General features: G+C 35.0%; 1 protein-coding gene across 1 annotated transcript; it reads right to left on the bottom strand.

The window, feature by feature from the left end:
- Positions 1 to 1567: 1567 nt before the first annotated feature.
- Positions 1568 to 16255, bottom strand: lman1 (lectin, mannose-binding, 1). The gene is made up of 13 exons (XM_039688309.2): positions 16029 to 16255; positions 14724 to 14878; positions 12313 to 12420; positions 11711 to 11772; positions 11283 to 11382; positions 10853 to 10976; positions 10532 to 10590; positions 10210 to 10342; positions 8869 to 9056; positions 8574 to 8644; positions 5092 to 5251; positions 3847 to 3968; positions 1568 to 2140 (listed from the first exon to the last, which is right to left on the bottom strand). The coding sequence occupies exons 1-13, from the start codon at positions 16219 to 16221 to the stop codon at positions 2104 to 2106; spliced, it is 1512 nt and encodes a 503-aa protein (XP_039544243.1). The 5' UTR covers positions 16222 to 16255; the 3' UTR covers positions 1568 to 2103.
- Between the last annotated feature and the right edge of the window lie 1623 nt (positions 16256 to 17878).

The raw sequence follows: 17878 nt of genomic DNA, 5'->3' as shown, positions 1-17878 counted from the left end.
ACATTTTAAAAAGCAGTCACGCAAACATTAACTTTATGTATGCTGCAGCACCAAAAAAAAAATAAGTAAAACTAAATAATAATATTATATAAAAATAATTATAATTGTATAATATAAATAAAATAACAAAAGCAAACTAGAACAAAAAAATTATAATATTATAAAAATATAACATAATATAAAAAACAAAAAAATAAGTAAAATATAATATACTATAAAATAAAACGTAATATTAATATATATAATATATAAAAAAAACCAATAAATTCAAAAATATTAAGAATATTATATAAAAAAAACATAGCCAAATAAACTAGTAAGCTACATTTATAATATTTCCCATAACAAACAACTTATCTGCCTGTTTTTTCAAAACATTCTTGTAATCACTCCCGTTCCTTTTCCTCACTATTTGATTGAATGCCTTTAAACCAACATGCAATGAGTTTGTGATGATTTGAGCTGAATGAATGTGGAGAAAGTGTGTTAAAGCCCTCTGTCTCTGATCTAATCCCTAACGATGGCCCGGGTCACAGAAGCTTCTATAGAGCAGCGCTATGGCTCACGGCTGGGTTCCTTACATAATCCCCGGCATGAGGCCGTCCCTGTCAGGCAGAGTTACATCTGCATCCAGGAGCTCAAAGCTTCTGCCCTTCTGTACTGATTTAGACACAAGGAGCTATGAATTATATTACAATATATTCTTGTAACGGGCATTAATTACCTATGAAAACTTTTAAGAATGTATAATCTTGTATAATGTATAAACTTTTAAAGTAGAAAACATGTGTGTGCTATGTATGACTTAAAATGACTTTTAAAAAACTTTTGCAGATAATTTACTCACCCCATGTCATCCAAGATGTCCACGTCTTTCTTTCTTCGGTCGAAAAGAAATTAAGGTTTTTGATGAAAACATTCCAGGATTTTCTCCATATAATGGACTTCATTGGGAACCAAATGGTTCAAGGTCCAAATGAGAGTTTCAGTGCAACTTCAAAGGGCTTTAAACGACACCAGACGATGAATAAGGGTCTTGTCTAGGACCCTTCGAGTCATGACTCGAAAAAAGATTTGTTCATTTTGATGAACGAGTTCGAACAGGAGAGTCACGAACGCTCATCACAGAACAGAGCAAGGCGAGCATTTGTGCTTTTAAAATGTAAACTTTTTTATTTATTTTTGAAATCATTTCGCTAGACAAGACCGTTATTCATCATCTGGTGTCGTTTAAAGCTCCACTGAAACTGTCTTTTGGACCTTGAACCGTTTGGTTCCCACTGAAGTCCATTATATGGAGAAAATCCTGGAATGTTTTCATCAAAAACCTTAATTACTTTTCGACTGAAGAAAGAAAGACATGGACATCTTGGTTGACATGGGGGTGAGTAAATCAACACCAAAAGAACTACTTTAATGCTGTCAAATAAATTAATCGCAATTTATTAAATCTAACAAGTTTCTTTATACATATATTTTTTCTCTTTCAGAAATGCATAAACCAAAAAAAAAAAAAAAATTAAGAAAACTCATGCATGTTAAGTTGACAAAATGTGACAACACCAAGGTCATTTGATTTGTTTTATGTAAATTGTTTGAGAAGAAAAACATTTTGCTTTTTAAAGATTCAAAAGAACACATTCACAACCTTTGGGTTCTTGCTTTCACCAGTACAATAAAGCTTTAACACTTGCGGAGGAACAATATGCCTTATTGTAAAGGTAATACCAAAGTAAATGTGTTAAAATACTCAATCTTATTATAATTACTTCAGTTACCACAGTTCTGAACGTTTCTGGGACAGCGATTGAGATCTTGAAATGATTCCTGGACCAGTATTGAATAGGAAATACAATGTCAGACCTCTAAAGAATATATTACACCATATTCAGGAACCTTTCTTTGAAAACGCCACACACACTTGGAAAAAGCAATCATTCAAACCCTGTACAAATCTGATCAAATTAAAAATTAAGATTAAAACAAAAATCTCAAACAAAATACTTCAGTTTTCAAGTACAATAATTTACAGTTTGCAAACTGGAAATTAACAAAAATGGACAATATACATGTTGTGTTGGGTTTACCAAGAGCTATGAATCATCAAAAAAACTTCTTCGCCGCTGCTTCCTGTTGACTCCTAGAAGTAGATGAGCGAAACAAAAACAGAGAGAGAGAGAGAGAAGCATTTAAGGCAATGTAGGTGATTTGTTCCAGATTTGTTTTGTTTTTTTTGGTTTGCTGGTTGAAAGTCTCTTCACATCCTGATCGCAATTAATAAGTTAAGTGGTCAAAATGTATAATATATATATATATGGAATATATTATATTCCAGTCTGTGGAACCTGTATGCGTTTCAATGTCATACCCATCAACGCCAAAATGAAACTGAAGCAGTCAGGTAGTACAGTCAGAGCTCTTCAAGTTATGTTCATTACTATCTGAATCTGCTATGTGTTCATGTATTTTGAAGGCAGCAGTGGCTTTGGAGACACTCAAAAGGGAGGATGGGATCATACGCTTTCAAAGCTAACTTGCTATTGCTAGCCACTCTGAAAATTACCTAGCCTACCTTTAAATGCACAAAATGGTCCAAATGCGTGTTCCTTGAATTTAAAATCTGTCTTTATTCATTTCTGTCTTGCTTTTTTATTATGTGAACAAGAGAACATGTAATTCGAACATACAGAAAGATTTAAGAGCTTTAACTACCAAAGCATCTGAGGAAGCCATTGTAATAAGCACCCAGATAGGAACAGAACTCTTTTACGCACCTCTTAAAGGGCACCTATTATGCGAAATTCAATTTACATGGTCTTTGAACATAAATGTTGGCAGTGTGTGAGCAAAACCACCCTAGAATGATAAAAATCCACTCAGTGGTTTTTCTTACAATCTCAATAAATCATATGCACTGTCTCAGAACGAGCTGTTATAAGATTCAGCGCTTTTTGACATAGAATTGAGCAAGGGGTTTGATTGACAGTGTGGTTGTGGCATAGACCCCGCCCTCGGTGATCTGTACACCATCCTCCATAGTTTCAACGACAGCCGGTAATGTCTCTTGGAATCATAAGCGTTCTGTTGTGGGATGGGATGTAATAATGACATACATAGTAGTTTTCACTTACATCCGAAATCAGATCCACTGAAAACACAGTCGATGCATTATATTTTGGAAGTTTAAGTGGCGCCTTTCCTTCGTAAATAAGTGTACGTTTGAGCGAATCATTTTTTGACTGACTGTTTTGTGAATGAGGGTCAATTGAAAGCAGGTCTTGCTTCAAAGTTAATCCTCAAGTGTAGATCGTCATCTACTGTTTGCGATCCAACGTCACCTTCAGTAACAGTAAGTGTATTTTATGATTTTTGAGCAAATACTTATTTCAGTCGATGTCAGCCAATTCAACAACAAATGCGTCTAAAGTTGTTGTCGTCGTAGGATGTCTCTTCATGATCTGGGTCTGATCAGAGACTATTTATATATTCCGATTCAAACATGTACGGCTGAATGACATTCAAAACAGTGTGTCTCTCACTCTCTCAGCCCTTCTGTTTAGACCGACTGCCATAAGTCTGCAAGTGATGCCCTCATCCAAGGGCAGGGCAGGGATATGCAGCTCATTTGCATTTAAGGTCGTATACACCAAAACGGCTCATTTAAAAACAGGCCCCTAAAATGACATTTTAAAATGGTTATAATAAATTAACTGTGGGGTATTTTGTGCTGAAACTTCACAAATAAATTCTGGGGACACCCGAGAACAATATTACATCTTGTAAAAGGGGCATAATAGGTGCCCTTTAAAGAGCTTTGTATGGACACTGCAACAAAGATTTACTCACTTGTACATAACGTAGCCAAAGAAGAGGAGGGACTGAATGACGATGAAGACCAGGAAGTGTGTGGTAGAGACGCAGGATGGTAAGGAAGGAAGTTCAGGACATTGTGGCTTTTCTGCAGGATTCTACGGAATGTCCCAAAAAAAGTTAATACATTTGAATTTAAACTAAGCCAACTTAAGAGGAGACAAAAAACACATCACAACAGTTTTCATTTACATTTTAGTTAAAGTTAAAAAAAAAATTTCAATGTAGTTTTAATTTTTTTTCCTTTTCAGTTGCAAATAAATCAATCAAGGTTAAACTTAAAGGGACAGTTCACTTTGAAATTTAATTATTGATATGTTTTAGCTTACCTCAAGAGCATCCAAGATGTAGGTGTCTTGTTTCCGCAGTAGTTTCAATTTTGATATTTTTAGGTCAAAACGTTCTTGTCTGTCAGTCATATAATGGAGGTCTATGGTCACCACCTCAAAGAGCATGCACAGAGAAGTCCAAATAAAACATGATTTAATGACTCGTAAATTTAAGTGGCACATTAAAGGCCTAAGACATGAAACGAGCGGCTTGTGTGAGAAAGTGAACAGTATTTATATAGTTTTTACTATTAAATCTTTTTTTTACCTCTTGTAACCACAGCCAATCTTGTTGTTACAAGAGGTAAAAAAGATTTAAATACTGTTTGTTTTCTCACACAAACCACTCGTTTCGTGTACTTACATTTACGAGTCATTAAATCATGTTTAATTTGGACTTCTCTGTGCATGCTCTTTGAGGTGGTGACCATAGACCTGCATGACTGACAGACAAGAACGGTTTGACCTAAAAATATCAAAATTGAAACTACTGTGAAAATAAAGACATGCCCTTGAGGTAAGCTAAAACATCCCAAAAAAATATTTCAAAGTGAACTATGCCTTTAATACAAATGAGAATGTTGCCTTGGAATTAGTTGAAATAAAATAAATAAGTTTACATAGTTTTTGTTTTATATTTTATTTCAGTTAAACTTTTTTTAGTAACATACTATATGGCTTAGTTGGTTTTAACCCTGACAAGTATTCCAATAAATTGTACCATGTCATCAAAATGACAACTCGTTGGTCAAAACATTTCCACTCGGCAGACATTTTTAGTCAAACTCCGAATAGAAATCCAACTGTGCGCTATTTGTCAGCTAAGCCACACATGCGCCATGCAATAAGATATATTGTCCATATCAGAAATGCTGCTTTATTGGGAACTCACCACATTTTTCTGAATGATGTGTTCGATGTTCCTCTTGACCACATGCAAATGCTCCTTGATGTCATTGAAGTGCTGGATTGTCTCGTATGATCCGAGTCCGCCTGCGTTACCCTGCTGTTGACCCATTGCCAAATGCTTCAGTGAGCCTGACAACGAGTCCCTACAAACCACAACATTAGTGCAATGCTTCATTTGCCCTCATCTTTTTGAAAAACATTCATTAATCTCATAAGGGTCGAGTCAGACACAATATGAATTAATTATTCCGAAAAAAAGTTGAAAGTTTGCAAAGTTTTTTTTTCATGCCAGATGGTTCAACATTAAGCTTTAAAAGGAAGGCTTACTGATTTTCTGCCTGTTTACATACAAAAATGTATGTCATACAAGAGGATCGTATCAAACAATCAATTCCTCTGAGACGCAGTGTCACAAGACTTAATCAGAGTTTTAAATGCATAAAACAGCTTTAAGCTTTGAATATCTGATCTGATTCTTAAGACAAAGCTCATGTTTTCTGGATTTCATGACATTATTGCTCTATTGTAGACATGAGGACGCAAAAAAGATGATTTGCACTTCCTGTCTTCACTCAAAGTATTACAACAAATTTACAGCACTTCACACACCAATCATTAAAGCTAATAGACTTAAATGATTATACTTGTAGTATATATAAAACACAAACAACATTCTGAAATTTAAATGCATTTTTTCTGAGTGCACATGTAGAGAAACATTATATATTCACAATTATTTCCATACGACTTTTAAGATTGATCACATTTCAATATCTTTTCCAGGCATAGAAATACGATATGAATAAATTCCCAGATATTTGCAAGTTTTACATCACCATAGGACAAATATTAACCAACAAAATGGTTATAAAATAACCTTTGAAATAACAAAAACACTAATTATTTGTACCTGATTTATAGGTCCAAATTTAAAACTGTAGACATGCACGAAAGGAGAGTCAAAAATGGATATCCTGAACTCCCTCATGTCTCAATGAGCAACAAATCAAACTCCAAATCAAAAGCCGCTCTCTCTCCTCTAGTGATATCTTCAGAGCACTGCATGCAAAAATCACTGGTGAACAATCCCTGATTACACTGGCAAATGACTTCTGCGACCAAGGTCTTCGGCCAAGAAAATCTTAATATTACTGTGAATTGTCCCAATCTAATCTTTTAAGCCTCATCTTAACTCTCCCAAAAGGCCATTTATCCTTCAGCCTCATGGAAAAAATGAAATTACCATGCAGCGCAAGCAGGAATGATTGCTAAATTAATCTTCCTAAAAAAAAACATGGCCCCTTTCTTAAACATATTTCAGATGATTAAGAAATACCCATTTGGGCCATGCCACAGCTTTCCTCAGGGGGACACTTTCATTCAGCTATAAATGGTCATTAAAGACGTAGTAATATATATATTAGATGAATATATAAAAAAGATGATACATTGGATGATAAACAATGTAGAAATACTTCAGTACTGTATGATTGAAGAGAAAACCCTAAGGAAATTAAAGAAATGTTTTGTTGCTTATAATGTTCTGGGAAAAAAAGGGAATTAAATGACATTTAAAATGATTTCTTACAATATATAGTGAAATGTTTAATCAAAACAAGGTCAAACCTGAGGTCTGCCCATTAAAAAAAAAAAAAAAGAGCAGCGTACGGTTTAACCTTTTAATCAGGAACACATCTTCTAGTTTAACATAATTTCTCTGCTTAACTTGCATTTTTGACTGATCACGTATTATCCCTGTGCCTGAACCCCATTTCTTCGGATATCGTCTTCAAAATTCTAAGATGATTACTAGGATAAAAAATAAATAAAATATATGAGGGGATGGACAAAATGAAAACGTTTGGTAAGTCATAAGTACCGACTCCTTGGGGAATTACAAAGACAAGAAAGCAATCAGAAGCAGACCATGTATTCGCTGGTGTATGATGGACATATTTAAAGATTCGCATATAATCCATCAAACAGAGGCTCATAAGGAGCCTAAACAAAATCAAATTTGTTTCTTAATGGGGGGGAAGACATAAATCTCCCTTGAGGCAAAAAAAAGTGAACATTTAGAATCTCCTAGTAATCTTTATCCACTTCACATGACCTATATGCCGGAGGAAGCCGTTTTTTCCCCCTCTCACACGAGTAATTTCGTTGGGCTAAGATGAGTAAAATGAAATTATGATATAAAAAAAGAAAAGGTCAAGATCTTAATATGTGCATAATCTATAAAATCAATTTGATCAACTGAGCATTTGTTTGTTGCGGACCAAATGCTGTTTAAATGCGCGCCAATAGGATTAGCCTAAATGAACAATCGACACAGATTACTGATCTTTTCAACGTCTTTCCGACAACAGGATGACCATGTGGCCTTAATGCTGCCCTTTTGATGAAGACTGCTATTATGTCTTTGCTAATAGCAAAAATAAAAGCAGCAATATGTGCATATGCACTGAAAAGCGAACGGATACCTTTTTATAAACGTTGCATGCATTGAAAAATGACAGATTCGTTCAAACGCCAGAAAAGATGGTGTAAAATACTCAAGATTGTGTATATAATAAAGTAACTTTGCTGTAATAAAAGTACATGGTAAAACTGGGTTGTTAAGAAAATCTTAATCTAAATGCATCCGTGACAAACAAATCTCTTGGTTAAATCACCATCGGTAAGTGTTGTGCTGAAAGTCGGTTTAACAATCATTATAGTTTGGTCACATCCGAGTTAAAGAGTTGTAAAAACAGTCTTTTGTGGGCTAATCCTCCACTTGCACGGCTAAAGAGTTTTAAATGCTGTATTTTGGCATCTAATCTAAAGCCTTATTGTTCGATTTTGTCTTTGTGCTTTAATCCTTGTTCGTCCACACCTCGCTTAAAAAAAACACCTGGAAGAGAACAAACAACTGTCCGCTAACAAAACACAAAAACAATGCTGACATTACAGAGGCCAACACAGAATAACAAACAAATGTATTTAATCTGGATTAAACGACGGACATCTTTAGATCTTCGCGTAAAGACAACAAACAAAAGTTGAGATAAAACCTAATTTGTTGCGTTGTTCAGTTTTTTGCAAAGGCATGTAATGCGCTAAGGCCTCTAAGTAGTTGTTTTACTCAGAGATTGTATGCGATTTAACACTTTTTTTTTTTTTTTTAAATCTGAAACGTGCTGTGACATGTATTTCCAAAAGAGGTTTACCTCATGCAATCAAAACAAAATTTGCATTTGTGTTTGCAAGTTTCTTTGAGTAGCAGCCGCTGGTTTTAGTTCCACTTTAAATAAATGGCAAATGGACTGCATTTCTTTCTTTCTCCCTCCCTCTCTCTCTCTCTCTCGAAACGCAATTTCGACCCAGTGCAACTTAGTCAAGTGTGACTTATTTTACCAAAAATACAGTAATATACCAGTCAGGTTTTGTGACAGGAGAACAATATTTTTCTTTGAGACTTACCTTACTTCATTAAGGTTTCTCAAAACCTCCTGTTGTGTATTAACAATGGTGTCCAAATCATGAGTGGGAGCCTAAATAAAGCAATTAAACTATTAGTCAGGCTCAAAGACAGGTTAGAACATAAATTCAATTATCGACAACCATATAATTTTGGTGCTTTACAAACTGAACAATTTAAAGTCATTTTTGACTGGATCTGAGATGACACCATGGCATTGAATATAAAAACCTGGTCAACGTAAGAGTGTCCAGTGCTATTAAATGGCGTATACCAAATGTATTCGTCATGTCCTACCTGTCCTGACTGTGCTTGTGGTGTGCGTCTGGAGATCTCCTCTGTGATGACTGACACATAACGGCGTTGTTCATCCAGAATCATGGCCAGCTGCCTGTTCAACTGCTTGATTTCCAGGTGGATTCGATTCTGCCCCTCAAACACCTGACGGATTTCCCGGTCGTTAACGCTTTCAAACAGGTCCTCAACTGCCAGAAGAGAAACACTGAACAGATGTTTTTCTACAAATATGGATTTTCATTTTTCAACAAGGCATTTCAAATGAATCAGAAACAGAATCTGTTGTAAATAAACATATATATAAATATATAAATATACACACATATATACACAAATATAAATATACACACACACATATATATATATATATATATTTTTAAAAAAATAAGTTTAACAACCAAACCAACCGGACTTGTCCAACTAGATCTATATGGAGGCTTGTTTCCGCAATGCAATAAAAATAAATATGGTAATTGCGACGCTCAAAATTCTAACTTTTTTCTTCCTTGCAATTGCAGGTTTATACCTCACAATTGAGACTTGCAATTGACTGTTCATATCTCAACATTCAGATTTTTTTTTTAACTCTTTTTACATTTTTTCTTTTCTTAATTCACAATTCTTGCTTTTTCCCCTCAAAATTCTGACTTTTTTCCTGAGAATTGAATTATAAACTCACAATAGCAAGTTAATAGTCAGAGAGATTTGACAATTGAGAATTTATCTCAAAATCACAATATATCGCAATATAAAATGCAACAATATGTATCTTGGATAGTGACAATATGCATCAAGTATAGTTTTAGTGTTTTATTGTCAGAACTACATTAAACTACTATATATATAAAATGTATAATAATGAAATGTGGAAATATTTGTGGATCCCGTTAATGCCAAATATCTTATATTAAAAAAAAAAAAATAGTCTAGTCATTGAAAGAGTGCAAGCACATTCATCTAAAATAATTCTGTATGTTCAGCTTCAGAATCATGAATACGTTTATTCTGGTGTCACTATTGTCCGGTGCATTGGGTTACCACTAATGTTTTCTCAGAATTGAGAGATATAAAGTCAAATTGTGAGAAAAAAAAAAAAAAATCAGATACATTTTATGTGTTTTACTTCATGATGGAAACAAGCTTCCACAGATATAAGATCAGAACAGGATTCATAAAAAAAGTGAATTGGGAATGGATGCATTTGAACATTCAAGATTTCTGTTTTTACGCGAGTTTCACGTAATGTTTCCAGGCCATTTCTATTGACTATAAACATGATGAAAACTCAAAGCTGAATGTGAATCTGAGGTCAAAACTTCAGACAGAATGAGAGCAACTCACTGGGCTGCCCCTGGACATCAGGGTGCTCTTTCTGAAACTCCTCTTTCCTTTTGTCCAGCTCTTGTTGGAAATTCTCAAATTCCTCCTGGTACTTGTCCTTCTCCTCTTTGGGAATCTCTTTTTCTGGGGGAGGCTTTATAGAAAGACAAAACACACATTCAAACACAATCACGCACATAGACACACTTACGCATACTCCAATTATAATGAACAAGAGGAATGGAGTAAGAGGTAGACACTTATAAAATAAGTATGGCCGATTCTTCGTACTTATTCATACTAAAATGTATGTATGCGAATGTGTGGGGAGGAAAATGCGTACCAGATTCTGCCCAGGCTCTGTAAGTCTGAACAGCAAAAATGACAGCACATCATGGTCATCTGTTGAAAGAAATGTAGACGTATTTTTAAAGCTGCAGAGTGTAATTTCAGTGCCACTAACAACACTAAACACGTTTCGAAGTTTTAAACCTCCTCTGCCACAGAACTGGAGTCTGGACATAAACCATATATTAGACTACTTTTATATAACTTAATGTTTGAATGCCAACCATTTTTCTTTTGTTGGTTCAGTTTTGATCCGGTTGAAGGGTAACAAAGACAACATTAGACCATCAACCGGAAGAGAGAAAACTAAAAATACCTGCAAGTCCTCCGGTGGCTGCAGAGATGCCAAAATAACCAGACTCGGGAATGACCATGTTTTCAACTTTGGTGCAGAACTCATAATCGTCTTTATCAGGAGTGAAGCCATTATTGATGAAAACCTGAAACAATTGAGAATATATCCAGATGTTATTATAGCTGGGAAACTTCATATTTTTTTTATTTCAATTTAGATACGTTTTTAATGAGATCATATTACTAAACACAAAATACTATAGTACTGCCAGTTGTACAATACATGGATCTATTGTTTTGGTGCACATTTGCAATGCAAGATTCACCAAGACACATTTAATCACAAAAGCTATTGTTAAATTATCAGGGTCAAAAGGTTTCATTATAGTCGGTTCTTTAGTATTAATTTTGAAACTTATTATTGGTCATATGATGATATAAACTTGACCTACCGATAAAGTTTGCTTGTAGTAGATGATTTTGGCACGTACAGGGTAAGGCTTGTTTCTGAAGTCTCTAAGACATGTACCCAAAGCCTGCGTTGAGCCATCACTGGAAGAAAAATATTACTTATTAAACGCATACATATATAAACACAATGACAACAAGTTTGGCCAAGGATTCTCTTTAAAATTTCAGGAAATATTGAAGTGATGATGTGAAGGCTTGTGTGTTAGCACAGTCTAGCTAGTACATATGCTGCTGACAACTCTCCCCTGCTGGCTCACAGATCTAATTTAATGCTTTCACTGTTACTGCACTCAGATTAAGACAGACAGAGGATTAGACTCTCTCTCTCATAAATAATCATATTTCCTAATCTCCTTTGAGTTGTAAAAATGAGAGCGCTGATGTCAGCAAGGAGGATATGTTTACTTACTTTTGATGGTCATAAACAAGTTTTCCATTGTTACCCACCACCAGGACAGCAGGGTTGTTTTTCTACAATAGCAAGGTCACAGAAGACAGGGAGACATAATCCTTATTTAGTTCAGAGACACAAAACAAGTCTACTGAGGTGCTTTAGTGTTTGTTTCTGATGCAAACGGTAAGCACATTACCATAATCCTTTGATAATATATATATTTTTACCTCTACCTTAAGATGTTTTGACTGAAAAATGCACATCGGTAAAAAACAACAACACATTGTTGGTGCATTTTACAGACACAAACAAGTCTTAAAATAGTTTTTTTTTTCATTAAACTACTAATTATAATAAATTACAGTGCTTCCAAATAATTAAAAACAATCTAATTTATTACACAAATATGCTGATTTAGCAAATATTTGCTAAGAAAAACCCTAATATTAAGAATTTAAAAGATTTACATAAATATACAATAAATACATTATATATATATATTTATATATATACACAATATGTTACATAAAATATGTTTTAAATAACTTCACAAACACATTTAAAAATAAAATTAGAATTAAAATAAAATTATTAAAATTATACTCATGTGCAATCACCTTCCCATCATTATCAAAAGAGTCGAAGAATATTCCCACGCCGTTCCACTGATCAGCAGCCCCATACACAGGACCATCCAGACCTTGACCAGCCGTGAACCATAAGGCCTACAGAGAACACACACACGGGTAATTTGGTAAGTGGTGCTTGAGATCAGTGTGGCCTACTCCACTGGACTGTGGGACAATTCAATGAAAACTCATGTTACTCGTACAACACTACATTTTAATTACTCTCTATACTGTGAATGTTGAACAAAGTTCAGGATGACCTATGTGTGCCTATTGTGATAAAATGATTTATTCTGTGCAAAAATAAGTACCTGCGATAAGACGAAAAAAAAAACAAAAAAACCTGAACCTCATGACTGCTAGTAAATTAGATTTTGTATGAGTCAAGTCTGTAGCACCAGTAATGCAGCTGCACAATATGAGCTCTATTGACCAGGATGGAGAGGAAAAAAAAGTGACCAAATATAAAAAGCACAAAATACTGAAAATGGCAATTTTATGGTTTGTTAAAAGCAACAATAGTGGCATAAAACTAGATTTTTACATTTTATGAAGAAAATGCGACTATTGTCTGGCCATGCAAACCTGTAACCACAATGCTAGGGTGTTCTGGGTGGTTGGCCGGGCGTGACTGTATGCAGGTGTTTTGAGTGGCTGTTTCTATTCGGTTGCAGGGCCAACGTAAAAAGATCCAGCCAGCAAGTCTCTATCTCTAACTGATCTCAAGATATGACTTCACAGGAAGTACCCACACTGCCCATCTGTTTTAGTGACTCTGATGACAGTGCATACAGCATCTTTTAGATATCGGTTAATAAAGTGTTATTTATGTAAACGCCTATGTGTCCACTACAGTAATGTAGTCCTCCACAAGTTTTAAATGACATTGTTTAAATGATCATAAAGCATGATTGATTTTTAAAAAGATTAACAAGAGCAGTTAACATTTAATTTGATTAGTTTACACTTTATTTCTCACAACTGGGGAAAGTTGTGAATTGCGAGGAAAACTTGCAACTTTGATTAAAAAATTAGAATTACAACTTTCTCAGAAATTCGACGTTGTTTCATCCCATTGCAAGAAATTGGAAGTTTATACGTCTGAATTGTGTGACATAAACTTACAAATCTCTGAAAGAAATTCAAAATTGCGAGACAAACTTGCAGTTGCAAGAAAAGTCAGAATTACAACTTTCTCAGAAGTGCGACGTTATTTCATCCCAATTGTGAGAAGTTGCAAGTTTATAAGTCTGAATTGTTAGGAATAAACTTACAATTCTCAAAAAGAAATTCAAAATTGTGAGACAAACTTAGATAACTCAGAAACTATTTCACACAACTTTTTTCAAGATTTTTTTTCTCACAATTGCGACTATTTCACAATTTCATCTATTTCTCACAACTGTGACTATTTTGCTAATTTTTTTGTGACTTTCTCACAATTGCAAGTCTAAATTGTGAGATATAAATGTTTCAAATCAATTCTCAGAAAAAATTGTGAGAAAAAAAGTCAGATTTTCTCACAAATGCGACTGTTTCTCACAACTCCAACTTAATTTCACACAATTGTGTGAAATTGGACGTTTAGAAGTAAGAATTGAAAGATATAAACTTGCAATTGCAAGAAAAAAGTCAGAACTGAAAAAAATGAGCTTCCATATAAAAGTCGTTAGAAATTTTTATAATATTTTACAAAATTACGTTGTTTTTTTTAAATTAAAGGTTCTCTAAGCTAGTGACGTGACTTGTTGACTTTTAAAATTATTTTCAAACAAAACGGAGGCTAGATAGACCCTCCCTCCTCCTCATCTGCACACTGACCCAAACCCCACCCCCAGGGCCTTCTTGTCAGTTATTGGCTGGAACAGTTTGTTATGTTTCGTGGAGCGGGTCGCCGCAGTTTCTCTTTGTTGTCATTTCTGGAGCCTGGGTTGTCTGCATACACCGCGTTTTTTTTTTTACAGTGTGTTTAGGGGACAGGCAGCTAGCGGATAGTGAGGAGATGTTTGCTGTATGCGACAAAAAATGTTTTGGCCTAAAAAAACGTGTGACATCGCTTAGAGCACCTTTAAATAAATGCAGACATCATGGGCATACTAGACTTCTTTTAAAAACATTTAAAAAAATAAAAAAAATCTAACTGAGTCAACACTTTTGAATGGTAATGTACATCCAAAGCAATTTCTAGTACACTACTTGAAGGACACCACAAGGTACACCCAGAACTGGAATTCAACCTGTGACACAAACTCAAGGCTTCCATGTCCCTAAAATGGGTCAAAATGACCCTCCACAGTCAAAACGATAACAATGTGTGTTTGTGCAAATGCCCATAGCCAAAAATGTAGAAATGAGGCAAACATCCACAACATAATAATGATTATTTCCCCCTCTCTTACCAATCCATCTGCTCCCATTCGTCCCCGTCCGGAAACACGGAATGCCACCTCAGCTTCCCAATGTTCAAAACTTACAGGGGATTTTGTCCATACCCCACCCTTCTGGCTCCGCAGAGAGGGGGTGATCCGAATCTGATCCGAACCAGGAATGGCATCTGGAAAGAAGATGGACATTTGAAAATGAATTAACTTATAGTTAAGTTAAGAAACTTTACTCTCATTAGAGTAGACTGTTAGGTTAGAGTTAGGTGTTAGAGTTCAGGTAAGTAGAATAAGCTGTCTGTGTGAAGCATCAAAATAAAGTGTTAGCAGATATTAAGCAGACAGTCTACTAATAACACTGAAATGTAGGTTAGTAGTTAGTAGAATGTCTAAAGAGGACCATAGGAATAAAACGCAACCATAAAACGAATATAATCATTGCGCAGTTAGCCAGACCCATCAGAATATCTTGTATAAGAGAATATCTGAAGTTTTATTAGGCAGTCTGATAGAACAAAATATCTTTGTTACATAACTTCATTATTATCACACGCTCACGTGTAATATCTGGCACACTACCAAGTATACGAGTACAAACTTCCCTGACTGCATACTTCTCTGTTGCCATAAATCTATATAAACAGAACAAAATGACAGAAACATCAATATTAAATTTGAGGACCAAGTAAATAGCCCTTATTGCTCCTGCCGGCTAATATGTGGCGGTGTATTTGAAAGATTTGGAAAATGTTGTAACAGAACTTTGCTCTTCCCACATGCCGAGACAGATTTGTTTAACCCTTTAGGAAAACTAGTGCCATGTCAGCTGTTAAACAGCACCCATACATGTATTAATCTTTTTTTTTTTTAACAATGTCACCACGATTATACATCAAAAATTATTAGGCCGTGTGAATCTGATAACTAATTATAATTAATCACACTTACAAAGTATTTGACTTAATCATAGGACAAAAGCAACTAACAATGGACCAAACATATCAGAACAGAAGTAGAGAATTGAATTGATTTTTTAAATGTAGTCATATTTAAACTTTAAAATGTGTTACAAATATCATAATATGCATTATTACAAAGAAACCCCTCATGCACAAGCAATGTAACCCAAAATCATTCATTCAAAAAAGCAATACTTGCAGTGCACCACTCAGGTTCAGTTCACTTTAATGCAACCTCGCCTCGCATAAACTTGACGGGGCATTTAAACTACATGTCCGCACATGGACTAAACATACTGACAGATGACAGACAGAGAAACAGATGGATGAGAGAGATCAGACAGACACCCATCTATAAACTTACTCCCAGTATGAATCCAGAATGGGATTCTTCCATCACTCTGTGTCAGATGTGGACCTTTGAAACTGTATTTATACTCAAAACGCCGGTGCGGCAAGTCCCCGGCAGCGTTGTCGGCGAAAACGTGCGGAAATATTAAAGAAATTAGTAATAAATAGGCATAAGCTGCCAGGAACTTAGCTATGGGCACCGCCATGTTTGAGTCTGAATGCTGACGTAGCACAGAGAGGGGCGGGAGGAATGGAAATGCTGAAGGGCCAACAGGGCGCTCTCTCATTGGCTGAAGCGCCAGATTGACAGGTGAGCCGCCTTGAGCTTCGTTTTCAGGCACTGATGAATCATGAGTCCGTAGGCTACTATTTTCTACAGTCTAGGCTACTAAACGTATCAGGGCATAGCGTACAAAAAGGTTACCACAGTAACAAGAATCTTCGCTAAAAAGATTTTATTTTAAGATTAAGATTTTTTATTTTAAAGTTTATTTTGCCACTGTAAATTTATAATAGGCCTACATTAATATGAGAGCTTTTTTCATACCTTTTTTTTTTTTAAATGATAACAGATTTACACACCCGTATTTGTTTGCAGGCTTCTTATTGTAAAACATAGGCTATTAATAGCCTGTTGTATGCTGTATGCACACACAAACTAGAATTATATATAAATGTTAGGCATATAATACTGATTATATTTATAGGAATAGTCAGTGGTAAGTAGACATAGCCTAAATGAAGCTTTCTCTCACACACACTTCTAATAGTAATTCTATGTTTAGGCTACTGATTCTATATTTGATATACTTAGTCAATAGTAAGCTATATATATAGCCTACTTACTATTGACTAGTAAGTAGGCTATACATTTAGGCTATACATTACTATTGACTATACATAGCCTATACATGCATGAATATGAAGCTTTTTATCTCACACAAACGCTAGAATTTTACTTAAATGTATGAATATAGGCTACATATAATACTGAATATAAATGTATTAAACATTTAGTCAACAGTAGGCCTATGTTTTTTCTCACAGACACACACTTTATTGGCACCCCAAAATATGATCAAAAATCGCTGTAAAATTAAATCGGCATTGTCTATCCTTTTGATTTTCCATTCAAAAAATGGGTTGAAGTAAAAAAAAAATTAAAAAAAAGAGTTTTTTAGCACCAAATACACCAGATAAAGGAATAAAACAAACATACACCATGCCCACCGTTAAATGTACTGGATCTTTAATGCTAGGGGCCCATTTTCTTTTTTGCTGAAGGTCTCTTGGACTTCAGATCATTGTTATAGCAAATACCAAAACCTGACTGCCTCTTCTAATAATCTATGGGCCAGTTGGATCTTTCATCAGAACAACGATCCACAACAAACGTAAAAATCACCACAAATACCTGAGCATAAAATGAAGCTTCTGCCATGACCGCCCCAGTCCCCTAAACTCAGTGCCTGAACGCGTTCATATTTTGGCCGAACATATGGACACAGCAACATATGGAAAAAATAACTATGAACTAGTTCATTTTTTGGACCCGTGAACTTAGTTGTAATTAAGTGTAAATTCTAAAGTATGAACTATGAACTGAACTTTGAACTAGTTCATGTAGAAAGTGAACTTTCCCAACACTGCCTAACCTAAAACGAGTGGGGTGAACCGAAGAGAAGCAGCACAAGGACTGGCCTCTGATCTCCTGTCAGGTATTATAGGAGAAGACTCAGAGCTGTTATCTTGGCAAAAGTATTAAATAAAATGGTGCAAATAATTACATATTTTGGAGAAAAACATTGATTTTTTATAATGTGATCCAAAACATTCAACAGGAACATGAAGTTGTGTGTTCAA

Source organism: Pimephales promelas, chromosome 19 (genome assembly GCF_988280905.1).
Source record: "Pimephales promelas chromosome 19, fPimPro1.hap1.1, whole genome shotgun sequence".
NCBI lineage: Eukaryota > Metazoa > Chordata > Actinopteri > Cypriniformes > Leuciscidae > Pimephales > Pimephales promelas.
The sequence above is the reverse complement of the archived record's forward strand: the minus strand, read 5'-3'. Positions and strand labels throughout refer to the sequence as shown.

What these genes read in the sequence shown, in the direction of transcription:
- lman1 (XM_039688309.2), bottom strand. Translation starts at nt 16,221, where the DNA reads ATGGCGGTGCCCATAGCTAAGTTCCTGGCAGCTTATGCCTATTTATTA. An exon ending in ATTCTGGATTCATACTGGGA is followed by an intron (nt 14,879 to 16,028) that starts GTAAGTTTATAG and finishes TCTTCTTTCCAG; the next exon opens with ATGCCATTCCTGGTTCGGAT. An exon ending in CACAAGCACAGTCAGGACAG is followed by an intron (nt 8,645 to 8,868) that starts GTAGGACATGAC and finishes TGCTTTATTTAG; the next exon opens with GCTCCCACTCATGATTTGGA.